At 38.4% G+C, this 13,663-nt stretch overlaps 1 protein-coding gene across 5 annotated transcripts in view; it reads left to right on the forward strand.

Moving 5' to 3' along the window:
* The first annotated feature begins 1,281 nt into the window (after positions 1–1,281).
* Positions 1,282–13,663, forward strand: part of LOC146617401 (DNA (cytosine-5)-methyltransferase 3A-like) — a 95,715-nt gene continuing 83,333 nt past the window's right edge. For all 5 annotated transcript variants that reach the window (XM_085372340.1, XM_085372341.1, XM_085372343.1 and 2 more), the window contains exons 1-2: positions 1,282–1,409; positions 8,220–8,442. In XM_085372340.1, the coding sequence (XP_085228466.1) occupies positions 8,374–8,442 (69 nt within the window). In that variant the 5' untranslated portion in view covers positions 1,282–1,409; positions 8,220–8,373. The remainder of the gene's footprint in view (positions 1,410–8,219; positions 8,443–13,663) is intronic.

The following is a 13,663-nucleotide window of genomic DNA, read 5'->3' on the forward strand; positions in this document are numbered from 1 at the left end:
GGTACAACAGATGGCTTTATCAATGCTTAAAAATGGTTCCCATCCTCTACGGGGTGAATTTCAGCTTCTTTCCTTAGGACGGAGGTTTCTAGTTTAAAGATGCAGGACAAAGCATTATAAAAATATAGCAAATTTACCTATGGGTATAAATAAAGTAACATTAACCTTAACCTTTTATACCAGGTATTATAAATCTGTTAAACAAACCCAGGTGATACGATGTAGTATGATACAGTAGTGTCACTTGCACACAGCAGATAGTGTGACTACACATTCTTGTTATTAGTTTCTGTAATTGTGATGCCTTTATTGTTGTGAGTATTTTTCACGGACAGGCACAAATTGCATTTTAAAGCCAAGACTGCTTCTATAAACATCGTAGCAAAAATGCACCAATTTTGATGTCTATGATGTAGAGCTACAGAAAGAACCATCTTTGCCTTATGTTGATTCTTTTTACTCGCACTTTGAAACCAGGCTCATCTTCTACATGTGATTCCTTCTGTGTTAAAACACTTTTATAACAGAAATTTTATCCCATGTTTCCTCCTGTGTATATAGAAATATGCATTTTATTAAAATTCATACTTATTAAGTTTCCTCCTGTATTGTATCACCTTTTTACAGTATTTAACTGCATTTTATTTTGACCTTTAATTATTAATATAAATTGTTCAATTTATTTCAGCTCACTGTTTTATATTAGGCTATTATATTGCACTTTATTGATTTTTTATTGGACTTTTTCCTCTTTAGTTGAGCTCCAGTCTGTTGGATAATATTTAACTTTAGTCATAATTTTTTTTTTTAGCTTGTCTACTGGAAATAATTAAACTATTTTCTTTAATTTCCCCCCTCTGTAATACAGGAATTTACCCACTTCTGAGTTAAATAAAGAAGATTTTATTTTAAATTCATCCAGCCAGCTGAATCTTAAAACACTGTAAATAACTGCACGGGTTAAAGCGGGCTCCCGAGGCAGCTCTGAACTGAAGCTCATTTTCTACACACCAACTGAAGCTCATTTTCTACACACCTGTCTCCTATATGTTTTTATGGCAAGCCATTTCGGCGTTTTGAATAATCAAACGGCGTTTTTTTACGCCATTTCTTAACCAGACGTGTTAGAAAACTCGCGATATTTGGCTGAAATGGCTTGCTTCCGCAGCCTCTGCAGTTCGAGAAAGTCAGCGGGAGGGGGGAGAGAGAGAGAGATTGAGTTGTGTGTGTGAGAGAACGCCGACGGGAGCGCGCAGCAACGGAGAGAGAAGACCCGTTTGAACGCGAGGAGAGAGAGAGAGAGAGAGAGTTTGAGTGCGAGTGGGTGTGAGAAAGAGAGATCGAGAGTGAACGAGAGGAGAGAGAGCGACGACCGTGAGGGTCCGGGTGCCTGAGGGACGGACGACACGGTAAATATAAACGTTACATTTTGAACGCACAGCGGCGCCCGTTACAGCCGTTAAGTTAGCTAATATTCACCTCCTAAAGTCGTCGCGCGCTCCGGAGCCAAATCGTCGGTTCCGTTTTAGCAGATGATGTGCGCGTGAAGACGGAGCGGTACACGGGGCGAGTGAACTTGGGGACTTCTTTTGTACAGTGGGAGGAAAATCACCGCCACCGGACAGCCGTTATATAACGGATGCTTATTAACCGATGTCCGGCGGAGGGTACAAGCCCTACTCCCTCCGCCAGGCTTCTGCCCCCCGCAGCCACCAGCAGGTAACGTTAAACCGGAGCGCACCGTCCTCTTCGTTCACCAGATGCAGACAGACACATCAGCGCGCGGAGCCGGAGTCTAGGCGCGTGAACAAGCAGGCGGGGGCGCGCATGTCGGGGTTAACGGGTGCATTCGGTCTGAGACGCGCCCCCGTGTGTGTTTTTTACCTGACCCAGTAAAGCTTATTGTCGCTACACACTCAGACACGTGCCTCTCACCAGCTGCCCGCCCCGCAAACACCCCAGCCGGGATTATACACCGGTTATAAGAGGCCGTCCGGTAAAGGCCACGTGAGGTCGCTCACAATATTAATTGTTATATACTGCACGTTGTCAAGGTAGCAGGAGCAATAACCACACTTCCGGATGGGGCGTTTAAAATAAAAGTCGACACAAAGGCGTTTGTTTGACTACTTAACGGTACTTAATCACAATATGACATTATTATAATCTTTAAAATTTATCTGACGGAATTTATTTTGCTACAAAGATATCTGCAGTATTTTATTATATTTTGAATATGCTGGTTATATTTGGGCTTGTAAAATGTCAGGAAACTAAGAAAAACACGTTGTCCATGAAACCCCCAAATTATACCATCTTAAAAAATGTCACAAAAGATTGAAAAACATAAAATCTTTTATTTTAATAGTTTGAATAACTGAATTTTACACAATTTTGACATAAAAGAAAACTAAAGGAACAAGAAAGAGGTGATTTAAGTGGCCATTTTTCTAAATAAAGTTCCACATTAGATAATTTTACAAGTGGGCAATGTTTAGAAATACAATTCCCTTTGAAAAGAAAAATAATACATAAATGAGAAAGTAAATATAAATAAATATAAATTAATTTGTTATAAATCTGAAAATCTACTTCTGTTATCTTTGTCTGTCGATCTCTGTTTTCATTAACATCAAAGCATTTCATGGGTGTGTTTTAAATAACATATCCCTTACTGCTTGAATCCAGAAAGGCCTCTTATCCCAATACTGCTGAAAGAATTTAAGATCTGTTTGTTTATATGTTGAATGTGATGGTAATTATTTTAGAAATTTCATTTCATATCTTTGCAAAATTTGGCTAAAACACTCAACTAGTTAATTATATATAATTTATTAGTTGAGAAATAGAGATTGGGGAATGATATGGATATTAATAATACGTTTAAATGCAATTTCTTTTCTCCAACAACATATACGTTTGATAATGTAAATATCTCAATCTGACAACTTTAAGAACACACAAGATATTAATAATATGTTTCCCACCTTGTGTTCTTTTAACTATAAACATGGTTGTAGTACCTTAGTTTTTGCATATGGTCAAATGTTACACCAGAGGGTGAGGTGTGTTGTGAGTATTTTGTCCTCAGATGACCTGTGTATTTGCAAAATCTGTGAAAAAGTTCTGTGAGTACAGATAACTAAGTGCTACAGTTTGGGAAATGTGCATAATTGTAAACCCAATTTAGAAAAAAAGAATTGGTCAGTGTTTTCATCACTTAAAAGAAAAGTATCGTTTTGCCTTGATTTGTAAAACAACAATAATAACAGGATAAAAACATTTGCAAACAAACAAGGCAATTTATCTTTTTAATAGGATGTAATGCTTTTATTGTGAAAACTAATCACTTGTCACTTATGTTCCTGTCTTGTCGCTGCCTTATTCTCATTACCTTAACCTTCCTCTGAAGCTTTTTCTCTGCGCAACCATTTCTCCTCCCACCAATGCAGGCTTCTGCTTGGGCCTTTGACTAGGGGCTAATTTAAACCACTGCTGACATGAAGACTGGAACAATTTAAATCAGTGTATATTGACTTGCTATAGGAGGGTGAGGTGTGTGTGTGACCTAAATACTTAGGACTTGGAAGAGTTAGTTGGCTTGCAGCCTGGAGTTTGTGCAGGGTGCCCCCGGGAATGGCGGGGTGGATACTGTACAACCATTTCTGCAAAGTTTCCACTCTGTGTTTCTGCTGGTAACCCTGGCCCACCGCCTGTTGTCTTTACAGTAGGTGATGTAAGGCCTGAGCATGAGGAGTGACATACTGTACAATGCATCCTGAGTAAAGCCAGACACACTGGCTGCGCTCACACTGCGCTCGAATCCAGATCACTGCTGAAGTCTACAACACCACATTTTGAAGCTCCTTTTTGGGATGAGTTTCTGACACCTGTCTGAACAAATCACACTCACAAAAGCACAGAAACAACAGACTTCGCACCTAGCACACTAATCCAGGGGTGTTTATCTGAAACAGAGGCCATCCTGTATGGTGTAATCCCCAAAGATCAGCTTATCCCTTTAGCCACTGATTTAATCTGTGATTGAGGTTTATTAAACCAAGAGTCAGTACTGATTTAATTAGTGTTATATGTGGACACTCCAAAACCGCAGTTTCAGTCCTTCCCTCCTTTTTTCTTCAGAGGAGCTGAAAAACAAACAAAAGAAACCTGGCCACTTTATTATGATTTCCATGTCACTTGTTACCTGAACAATTTTTAGAAATTAAAGCTTCTACCAAACTAATGTGACTTGGATTTCATTGTGGAGATTAACCCTTAGGATCAGGATGCTTTCATAACAAGTAGTCCAAATCATAGACTGACATATTAGCAACCAACCTCGTGATGTGGACGCTTTCGCTTTGATGAAGTTTGATCTGTTTTCGGTCTCTTCTTCCTGCAACATGATGGCATTCCTCTGCCCATCGGAGACCCTCAACATGAACAGTTTCCCTGTGCTCATGTGTTTATATTAGTCAAGCCGTACCTTTGTGCTTTGTGGGTCAGAGTAGAGATGTAGGAAGTTTAGGCTTTGCATGCATATCTGATTTTATTACTCGCCATATATTTGTATTTTATAGCTTATTTAATCTTGTGTGTACCTGCCCGCGGGTAGCTAAATCTGTAACAGGAAAGCTTTTCTCTTGTGAACAGTTCCTGAAAAATAGAGAATAAAACTAAACTGAAGTCACTTATTTAAGCTTGCAACTCCCCAAGAACTGGTCTGTCTGAGGACAGATCTCAAGACTGGTTTATCCCCGGTTTCAAAAGTGAAGCCAGTGTGGAAGTGTTTTAAATTTGCATTCTTTTAATGACTTGGAGCAAAAAGCCACCCAGATGTATTGAAGTCTATGGGAAAATTAACACCACTAAACACTTTCCCCATGAGTTTATGGTCTCCGTTGCTGTTTTTATTTCATATTAAATGAAAACAATTGTTGATTTTGTAAGTTATAGCTGAGTGCACTGAAGGAGAATGAAGCAGAGTTATTTTTTCTATGATCTGACAAGCATCTGCCTCACGAGCATATGACTCTTTTAAAATATAGTCTGGTTTGACCAATATCTGTACACCCAGTTAAAGTTCCTCTTGTAAGGAGAAAGTTAAGATATAAAAAAGATCCTAAAAATGGTTAATAGAACCATTAGTAGTTAATAGAATGATGAAAATTTCATCTGCTTTGGAAACACCTGACATAGCCCTAAAGCTATTAAAAAAAGCATTGTTAGAGTACTTTTGCATTAAGAGGTCATAACACTGAATAATGGTCACCGTTTGAGCATAGATTTTTGCATTTCTTACATAACTTGTGTTAGTCTTAGTATACTTAACAATATTGCCATAAAAACAAGATTAGCAAGCAGATGCTAGGACATATTCTGACATCTGATGGGAAGAGTCAGTCTTAATAAGGCTCTCTTTCAGTGTCTAAGTGTCTGTCACAGGCATGTCTGGCTTGGTTTTAAGGCATTTCATGTTAGGGCAGGGTAAAACCAGCGTCTTTCCACAAGCAAATCTTGCCACTCAGCAGCCATGAAGTGCCTCCAAATACTAGATTAGTTATTTAAACCAGGACTGACAAAGATGCATCCAAGTCAATAGTTCTTCATTTTTGTGATAACATGCATTTCCATTCCCGATGTTGCGTTTATTAGAAAAGGGTGAAAATAGATAGAAATGAATGCCATTTCTTGATCTAGAGGTTTTAAGTAAGTTTCAATAATAAAGATATTTTTGCACAGTTCTTATCTAAACCAGGTTTACACACACACAAACTCTAACCCTTATAATAATTCAGACAGCCTGCATTTTAAATTAAAATTGGCCATGTAAGACTTGAGTGCAACCTCAAGATATAATAGGAAAAAAATCAGAATAAATTAAAAATAACCTAAACATTTGAAAGTTATGAGAATAAAATGGGGGATACCTAAAACTGTCAGAGTTAAAAGAAAATCTGTAAGATTATTTCTAAATAAGTGATAAAATAGACAGCAATTTAAAAGTAGACGTAACAAGCAGGACCCCTCTTTTAGTGAAAGGTGCAAACCGTCAGCGCATTTTTTCCTAAAGATCAAAGGCTGTGCACTAAGGACAACAGTTATGGGACGTGATGGAGTGATGAAAGGCTTTAAAGGAAATAAATCACACCTAAAACAAACAAGCTGCCAGGGCAGAGTAATTTGAACTGGTGTAGGATGTTCACTCGTTTCTGCTGCACTTTGAACAATTGCAATAAGCTTACTTAGAGGAATACAAGCATGCAGGACTATGCATTTGAAGGTTTCTGTGTTTTTCCACTATGATCTGTTTGCAAATGGAATGACCATAAACTCAATGAATGTGGAAAAGCTGAGATATAATTTGTTTATTTCAAGGTATCTCAAGTTTTGTGTCATCTATTTTGCAAATCAATCAATTAATTTGAGTTTTCTGCTAAAATTTAAGGGATTGGGGTGAAGGGTTTCTTTCAGCTCGGCGTAAGGTTTCAGCTTTTTAAAATCTTGGCAGTGACCTAGGTGAATGTTTTCAAAATACTGCTTTATACTTAAATTATGCAGCGGTTTTATTAGTCCAGGTCAGTTAAGATCAAATTGTGCTGCATGTGGCGCATAAACTAAAAAGAGGTATAATAAACTTTATTTTCAACAATCACTGGGGCACAGAAACTATACTCACCAGTCAAATCTGATAAAAAGAAATCAAGCAAACAAAAAAACAAACACAAAGTTTGCTGACTTTGCCCCTAGTTATACTTCTCCCTCCATCTTCCTCCCATAGATATCAGTTAGGTATTCTTTGAATGCCAGGACTCTCTCTTATAATGCCTTTGCTGAAACATAGAGGGACTGAAATGTGATCGCAATCAGTGTTTTAATCTCCCAAGAAGAGCTGCGTCAATAGAGCTGTAATGCTTTCTTTGTTTGCTATCTTAAAATCTGTTTTTTTTCCTGTTTGTATCCCTTACATGCAATTTTAAACTGTGAACAGACATGCGCGCAATAGCTTGTTATTCTGCTACAGCGTGTTTTCCAATAATTGTTCGTAAATACCCCTGTAATACACCTAAGTGCCTACAATCTGCCAAAACAGCTGGTAAAAAAACCTTTAGGGCTCACATTTCAAGCCATATGTTTATTAAAAAAAACAGGATTTTATCTTAAAAACATCTTCTGCGGTTATAAAACTGTCCCTGTGCTCACTTTGCTTTGTTCCTGCTACTTGGTTTCGTCATTAATTACCTTCCATATAACAAAAAATGTTAATGACAACGATGAGATGAGAGGGTGATGAAATGAGAGCCAATATGAGTTCGAGTACTTACAAGGTCACACATGGTTGCCTCTCCACTGAACACCTTTCTCACTGCTGCCTTCCACTCAACCATTCGAGCTCAATAATGAGACACAATGTCCTAGAAAAAGGTTAATTGTTTATCAAATAAAAGCCAAAATTGAATGCTTCCCATATATGATAGAGTCTGCTTTATGTCATTGTAATATGAGTATCTGTGGGTTTTAAACTGTTAGACAAAGCAAAAAAATGTAAGATCAAATAAAACTTGTTATGGATATTTATGGAAATTTTTCTTACTTGTTTGTTGTTTTATATTTTCTTCAATTATAACCCCCCCAAAATATTATATAAACAATTATTGTCAAACATGCCTCAAAAATGCAGAAAATGTAGGACATATAGGAAAAAGAACCAAAACTAAATAAAACATGATACATCACTGAAAAATACTTCTGTATTGATAGTTGTTGGATACAGTGTGATTGGTACCACAAGTACACAGATCTTTGTCATGCTTGTGGTCAGGATTTTGATTTGGCCTTATCTGCAGTCTGAATGCAGCCACTTTGTCTAATAAAATGGGACAGTTTCATCAGGTTGCATCAATCACTCTGTGACAGCAGTGATGACAGCTATCCTGATTCCAGCAGGCTACTCTGAAGACACCTGCATGTCTGTTAATATGTCAGGGCTTAGAAGCTGCTTTTATGCTTCCACCTGCCAAGCACAGTTCACAGAGCCATACCTGTAGTTTACCTGTAATGTGTGTGCAGCTGAGAAAGTAAGAAAAAGAAAGATGTCAGTCACATGCTGAGCATGATTCCTTACTCAGACCTGACAAATATGCTCCAGCTGTACGTGTACTTATGTGTGTGTGTGTTTGTGTGTGTTTGTGTGTGTTTTGTCTTTCTTCCCGCAGGAGAGGGGGAGGTCTGAGGGAGCGCGTTATTGTCTGACAGACCGAGACAGGTTGAATGAAGCTGCACCTGGTGCTTCTGAGGGCATTTCCCATGTTTTGATTTGCTCTGTTTTTTTAACTTTCTAAACTTGGTTTCACCGAGCTGTTCCCTGCCATGCCGTCCAACAGTCCTGCTACTGGTGAACCACCCCAGACGCCAGAGAACGACGCTTCTAACGATGTGGTGAGCAGGAGCTTCAATATAAATAATAATACTGTATTTACGGAATCAGAGTAGCAGTTATGTCTGTCACCGTGTGAAATTTTCACTACGAGATTATTGTAGTCAGAAGAATTCACAATAAAAATGTTATCACAATAAGAGCTACAAAAGCTAGAATGTTAAAAATTGTAGCTAAATAGATTAACTGAAAAGATCTAAGCCTGATTGCTAACTCAAATTTGTACATATATGCATGTGTAGAAGCTTTTATTTTTAAAATCTGATACCTTAAAGCTTCCTGGAATAACTAGAGCTTGTATTGAGATCATCTGACATGTTTGGGATGAACCTGATAACTTTTAACAACTATCTAAGGTCTTTAAAGTTGAAAACCTCAGAGAAAAAGCATCATGACGAAAAACTGACTACAAACTGGTAAACATAGCTAAGTCTGGGTTTTATTTTGAAAATCTGACATATTTTTAAAAGCAGTTGTCTCACTTGTTGACTATAGAGAAATTTACAAAAAGTACAAATACAATGCCGGCATATCCTAACACTTCTGGAAGAGTCCTAGAAGTACAACAAACGTAAAAATAAAAATATTGCATTTAGAAGAGACATGAGTGTGCCAAAACAATGAAAGTACCTTCACATTAAAACATGAATTATGAAACACTCTCCAAAAGCCATAAAAACTGCGACAGTGTCCAAAGTACTGTGATAAATCCATTAGGCAGTATATTGATGAATAACCCGTTAATAAAGGCTTGAGTTATTTAAATTATGAAACATTACATCAGTTTTATACTAATTGTCTTGTATGGAGTGACAACAGTAATTATGTGTTACTGTATAATGTACAATATTTACCTCTTTAAACAGTTTTGTAAAACTAAATGATTATGTATTGGAAACACTTAAGTAAAGTACTCAAACTCAGCTGTAACCCTTGTACAGTTCAGCTCCTGCTGCTTCTGTCACTTTTATCATCACTGCTTCTATTATTATACATATTGAAGGAGTACTACTACTGTTATTTTTGCTGCCACAGATATTATTACAGCCACCACCTCTTTTACTACAGCTGTCATTACCACCACTACTTTGGCTTCTTAGCTCATGGTTGAGAGCTTTTTTTAGCCAGCGCTCACAGAGAAGCTGGCAAGTCTGACTGTGTGTTTGTAATAACTAAACTTGTAGTGTTTTTTTATTTACATTCACTACAGGCCTTTCTACTTTCCACACTGTTGTTTGACCACATGTACAGTAAACGAGACGAGTGCAGGGTTTAGACTTTCAAATGGTCTTTAATTTTTTTTTTTAAATTTTGGACACAAGTAAGGAGACAGGTGAAAAATGGCTCCATTCATTTGTTTTACTGCAGCCCAGGGTGGCCCTCGTCAATCTGTGAGAAATTTGTAGTTTATTCTATAGTCGTGTTGTTATAAAAAGGCCCACCTCAGTTGCCAGCTTCCCCATTCACATGATGGCATCAGACCAAAACAAAGTTTCCCTTATAGAGCTGTTCTTTCTAACTTCCTGAGGTCTAACTCTCTCATAAAGAGTCGAGCAAAGCCAAGAGAGAAATCGGAGGAAGTCTCAGTTTGAAGACAGAGGGGAAGTGATGGCAAGGAGACACATAAAAGAGGTGTGGGAACCTGACTCATGCCAACTGTAATCTATTGAACAAGACAGGAGCCAGAGGTGCCGGCAGAATCGCTCAGAGAGTAGCTAGCAAGTGTTTTCAGAAAATTTGCCCTTTATGCAAACAGATGGCAGTCTGCTAGTGAGCAAAGCATTCACAAGGAGGTTTTTGGTGTGGCGCTGTATATAAGTTTGCAATCAGTTTCACTTAGCAACTGCTAAGTGGTTGCCAAATGGTTGGTCACCAGTCTCCTGTCTTGTACTACTGGGGCCTTATCCATTTGACCCTTAAGAGTCACATGTCCGAAAAATGTTGAAAGGTTAATTTCATGTAATTGGTGGTCACTGCAAAACCTGAAATGCAGAGATTCCCAAAGTGTTGACTGTTTGTCTTTTATGTGTCCCCTAACACAAAATTATATTGTAGCTTTCATAGTAATGATAATACATTTTATTTGATTTCTCTTTTCAAAACACAGAAAACAACGTCAACTTACATCATGAAATTTACAACTAGAACAACATTAAGAGAGATTAAAATCCTAGAATGATATGAGTGCAAAACATATAAAATTTAAAAAACTTGATAGTTAAAGTTGATATACTGATGTGAACAGGCAATGTTTCGGGCTATGATTTAACTAGTCTAGCTGACAGAGTTGAAGTTGAAGATGAAGCGCAGCGCAGCTAAATACCTTTAAATCCATTGTTGTTATTAACAGCAGCTATTGCCCTTCAAATATATTTGCATCACATTAGTAAGACGATGCAGCCAAAATGCATATCAAAGTATATTAAACAGTTAAGATAGTAAAAAAATCACATCTGAAGGGCGCCACTGACAAGAGCTACTAACATGCAGAGGATAGAACAGCAAGATAAAGTAAGAAATGGATGATTCAATTAAATGCACATACAAATCGTGCTAGTTGGGAGTTTATGTAAAGTTGGCTGTGCAAATTCATTCTTGCAAGCTGAACATATGTTTATAGGTTGCATGCCATCCACAATTTTCTGCATGGTAATATACAATCACAGGCTTTCAATACTTCACCAGCAAACCTGTGAGCCCACAGATTTCTTAGGTGCTGCTCCTTTTCCCGAAATCACCAATCAGAGCTAAGGATGAGCTCTGACAAAGTAGATCATCTTTCTTCTCTAATGCCTGTGCCTGTCAGCATTTACAATACGCATATGCTTACAAAGACAGTTTGATGACTGTTAAAAGGTGTGCCCCGGGCGTAACAGCGATATGTAACATCCTAATCATGTGAAAAAAAATGTTTTATTTCATTTCCACAGCATTTTGTTTAAAAATAAGTTATTTGTGTTTCTGACCAAGTGTGGAGTGTTTATTACCTTCTAGATGTGGGTTTAAACATCCCTTTAGCCACCTACCTGATCTCTCCTGGTGTATGCTGTGAATGCAGAACTAGTAATAACAGTACACAAATTCAGACAGTTTCTCTTTGACGGTATATACGAGGTGCAATCAAAAAGCTCCTCAACCATACCTATAAAAAGCAAAAGCTATAAAAAGCAAAAACCTTTTAGCTTCAAGGTTATCTCCATGTGGAGCTGCACCACTCCATTGTCCTTCAGAAAGCTAAGTCTTCGATTTCAGAAAGAGGATGAAGCCAAGTCTCACAAGCTGGGCTGGAGTACAGGGTTCCCCACAGATTCTTTTGAGTTTGGGGCCAGTGGTGGCGTTGTTACTTAAAAAAGTAATGCATTGCGCATTGTGCACCACTTTAAAAAAAGGAATGCGGTATTTTACCTATTTACTCCATGGAAAAGGTAAAAACCGTGGATTAACAGTGTTGTTTGCACCACACTGGCGGCACAGAACACTGCTTTTGCCTCCGTGACTACAAACACGCAAATTACCAACTCCGGAAGACAATTAAAGCAGCCAAATGTGAGTTCAGGAACAGAGCGGAACAACAATTTGACAATCCTCGGAGAATGTGGCAGGTACGAAGCGCTGACCCCCATCGTGAGCAAATGCTTTGAGAGGCTGGTTGGGGACTTCATCTGCTCTGCACTACCCAACTCATTGGACCCTCTACAATTTGCAAACCGCCACAACAGGTCCACTGATGACGATATAGCCCTGACACTACATACTGCTCTCTCGCAGGTGGAGAAAAGGGACATGTATGTGAGAATGTTTTTTGTACATTACAGCTCAGCATTCAGTACCATCGTTCCCTTGAAGCTGGACAGGAAACTGCAGGACCTAGGATTGAGTACCTCTCTCTGCAGCTGGATTCTTAACTTTTAGTCTGACAGACGCAAAGTGGTCAGACTGGGCAGCATCACCTCATCCCCCGTCATAATGAATACTGGTGCACAACAGGGGTGTGTACTGAGCCCTCTCCTGTACTCACTCTACACCTACGACTGCACGGCCACTAGCAACTCCAACATCATTGTGAAGTTTGCAGACAACACAACAGTGGTGGGTCTTATCACCAAAGGTGATGAAATGGCTTACAGGGAGGAGGTCAGCGCCCTGACACACTGTTGGCGAGAGAACCGTCTCACTCTCAACATCACAAAAACAAACGAGTTGATAGTACACTTCTGGAGAAGTAGAGAAGCACACAACAACATTACCATCAACGGCGCTGCAGTGAAGCGAGTGAGCAGCTTCCGTTTCCTAGTTGTACATCTGGCAGAGGATCTCACATGGTCTGTTCACACGAACAAAAAAGTTCACTTCACATATATGCCATTTCTTTTGCTCAGTAGTCATGCTGCTGACCTCTGTCTATTTTACTTTGTATATATGTATATATATACACACACACTCACACATATATGTATATATATACACACACACTCACACACACACATATGTATATATATACACACACTCACACACACACACACATATATATATATACACACACACTCTCACACACACACACACACACATATATATGTGTGTGTGTGTGTGTGTGTGTGTTTGGTATATATATTTAGTAATATGCATACATTCTTATATTTGTAAATATATTTATTATAATTCTCACATTCCTGTTCTTATATTTGGTTTGTATCTTATGTTTCTTGTGTTTTGCACACAAGAATTTCACCCACATGTGTTGTACCAGTGTACCAGCACATGTGATGTGACAAAAAAAGTGATTTGATTTGATTAAATTTTTTTGCACTGCTCACTGCATGTGGCAGCACAGTAGCAGATAGTTAGCAGTATTGTCTAAGAATAAGAAGGGCCATAGCTTGAATCCTGGTGGGAGTTTTATTCACTGAAGTGTCCTTTGGGTACTTCCGCTTCTTCCTGCAGTCCAAAGCCATTGATATGAGGTAAATAATGTGCTTGAAATGTATAGAGTAAAGTGCTGTTTGACTGTGTGGTTAAAATGTGGCTTGTAGTCTAAAGTGTTTATAGTATGCAGCAAGACTGGACAAGCACTGTATAAATGTAAGTAGATTAAATTACTCCATAGCATGGCCTGAAATACAAAGTCGGATAGTTATCAGTTAACAGTGCAAATCTTAGGCGACAGGCCCATTCACTGACACAAATTGTTTTGCCAATGTGTTTTGGACACACACACACTCTTTT

The sequence above is a fragment of the Diplotaxodon limnothrissa genome, linkage group LG15 (assembly GCF_057381915.1).
Source record: "Diplotaxodon limnothrissa isolate DT_005_m linkage group LG15, D_limnothrissa_male_GT1.1, whole genome shotgun sequence".
NCBI classification, from domain to species: Eukaryota; Metazoa; Chordata; class Actinopteri; order Cichliformes; family Cichlidae; genus Diplotaxodon; species Diplotaxodon limnothrissa.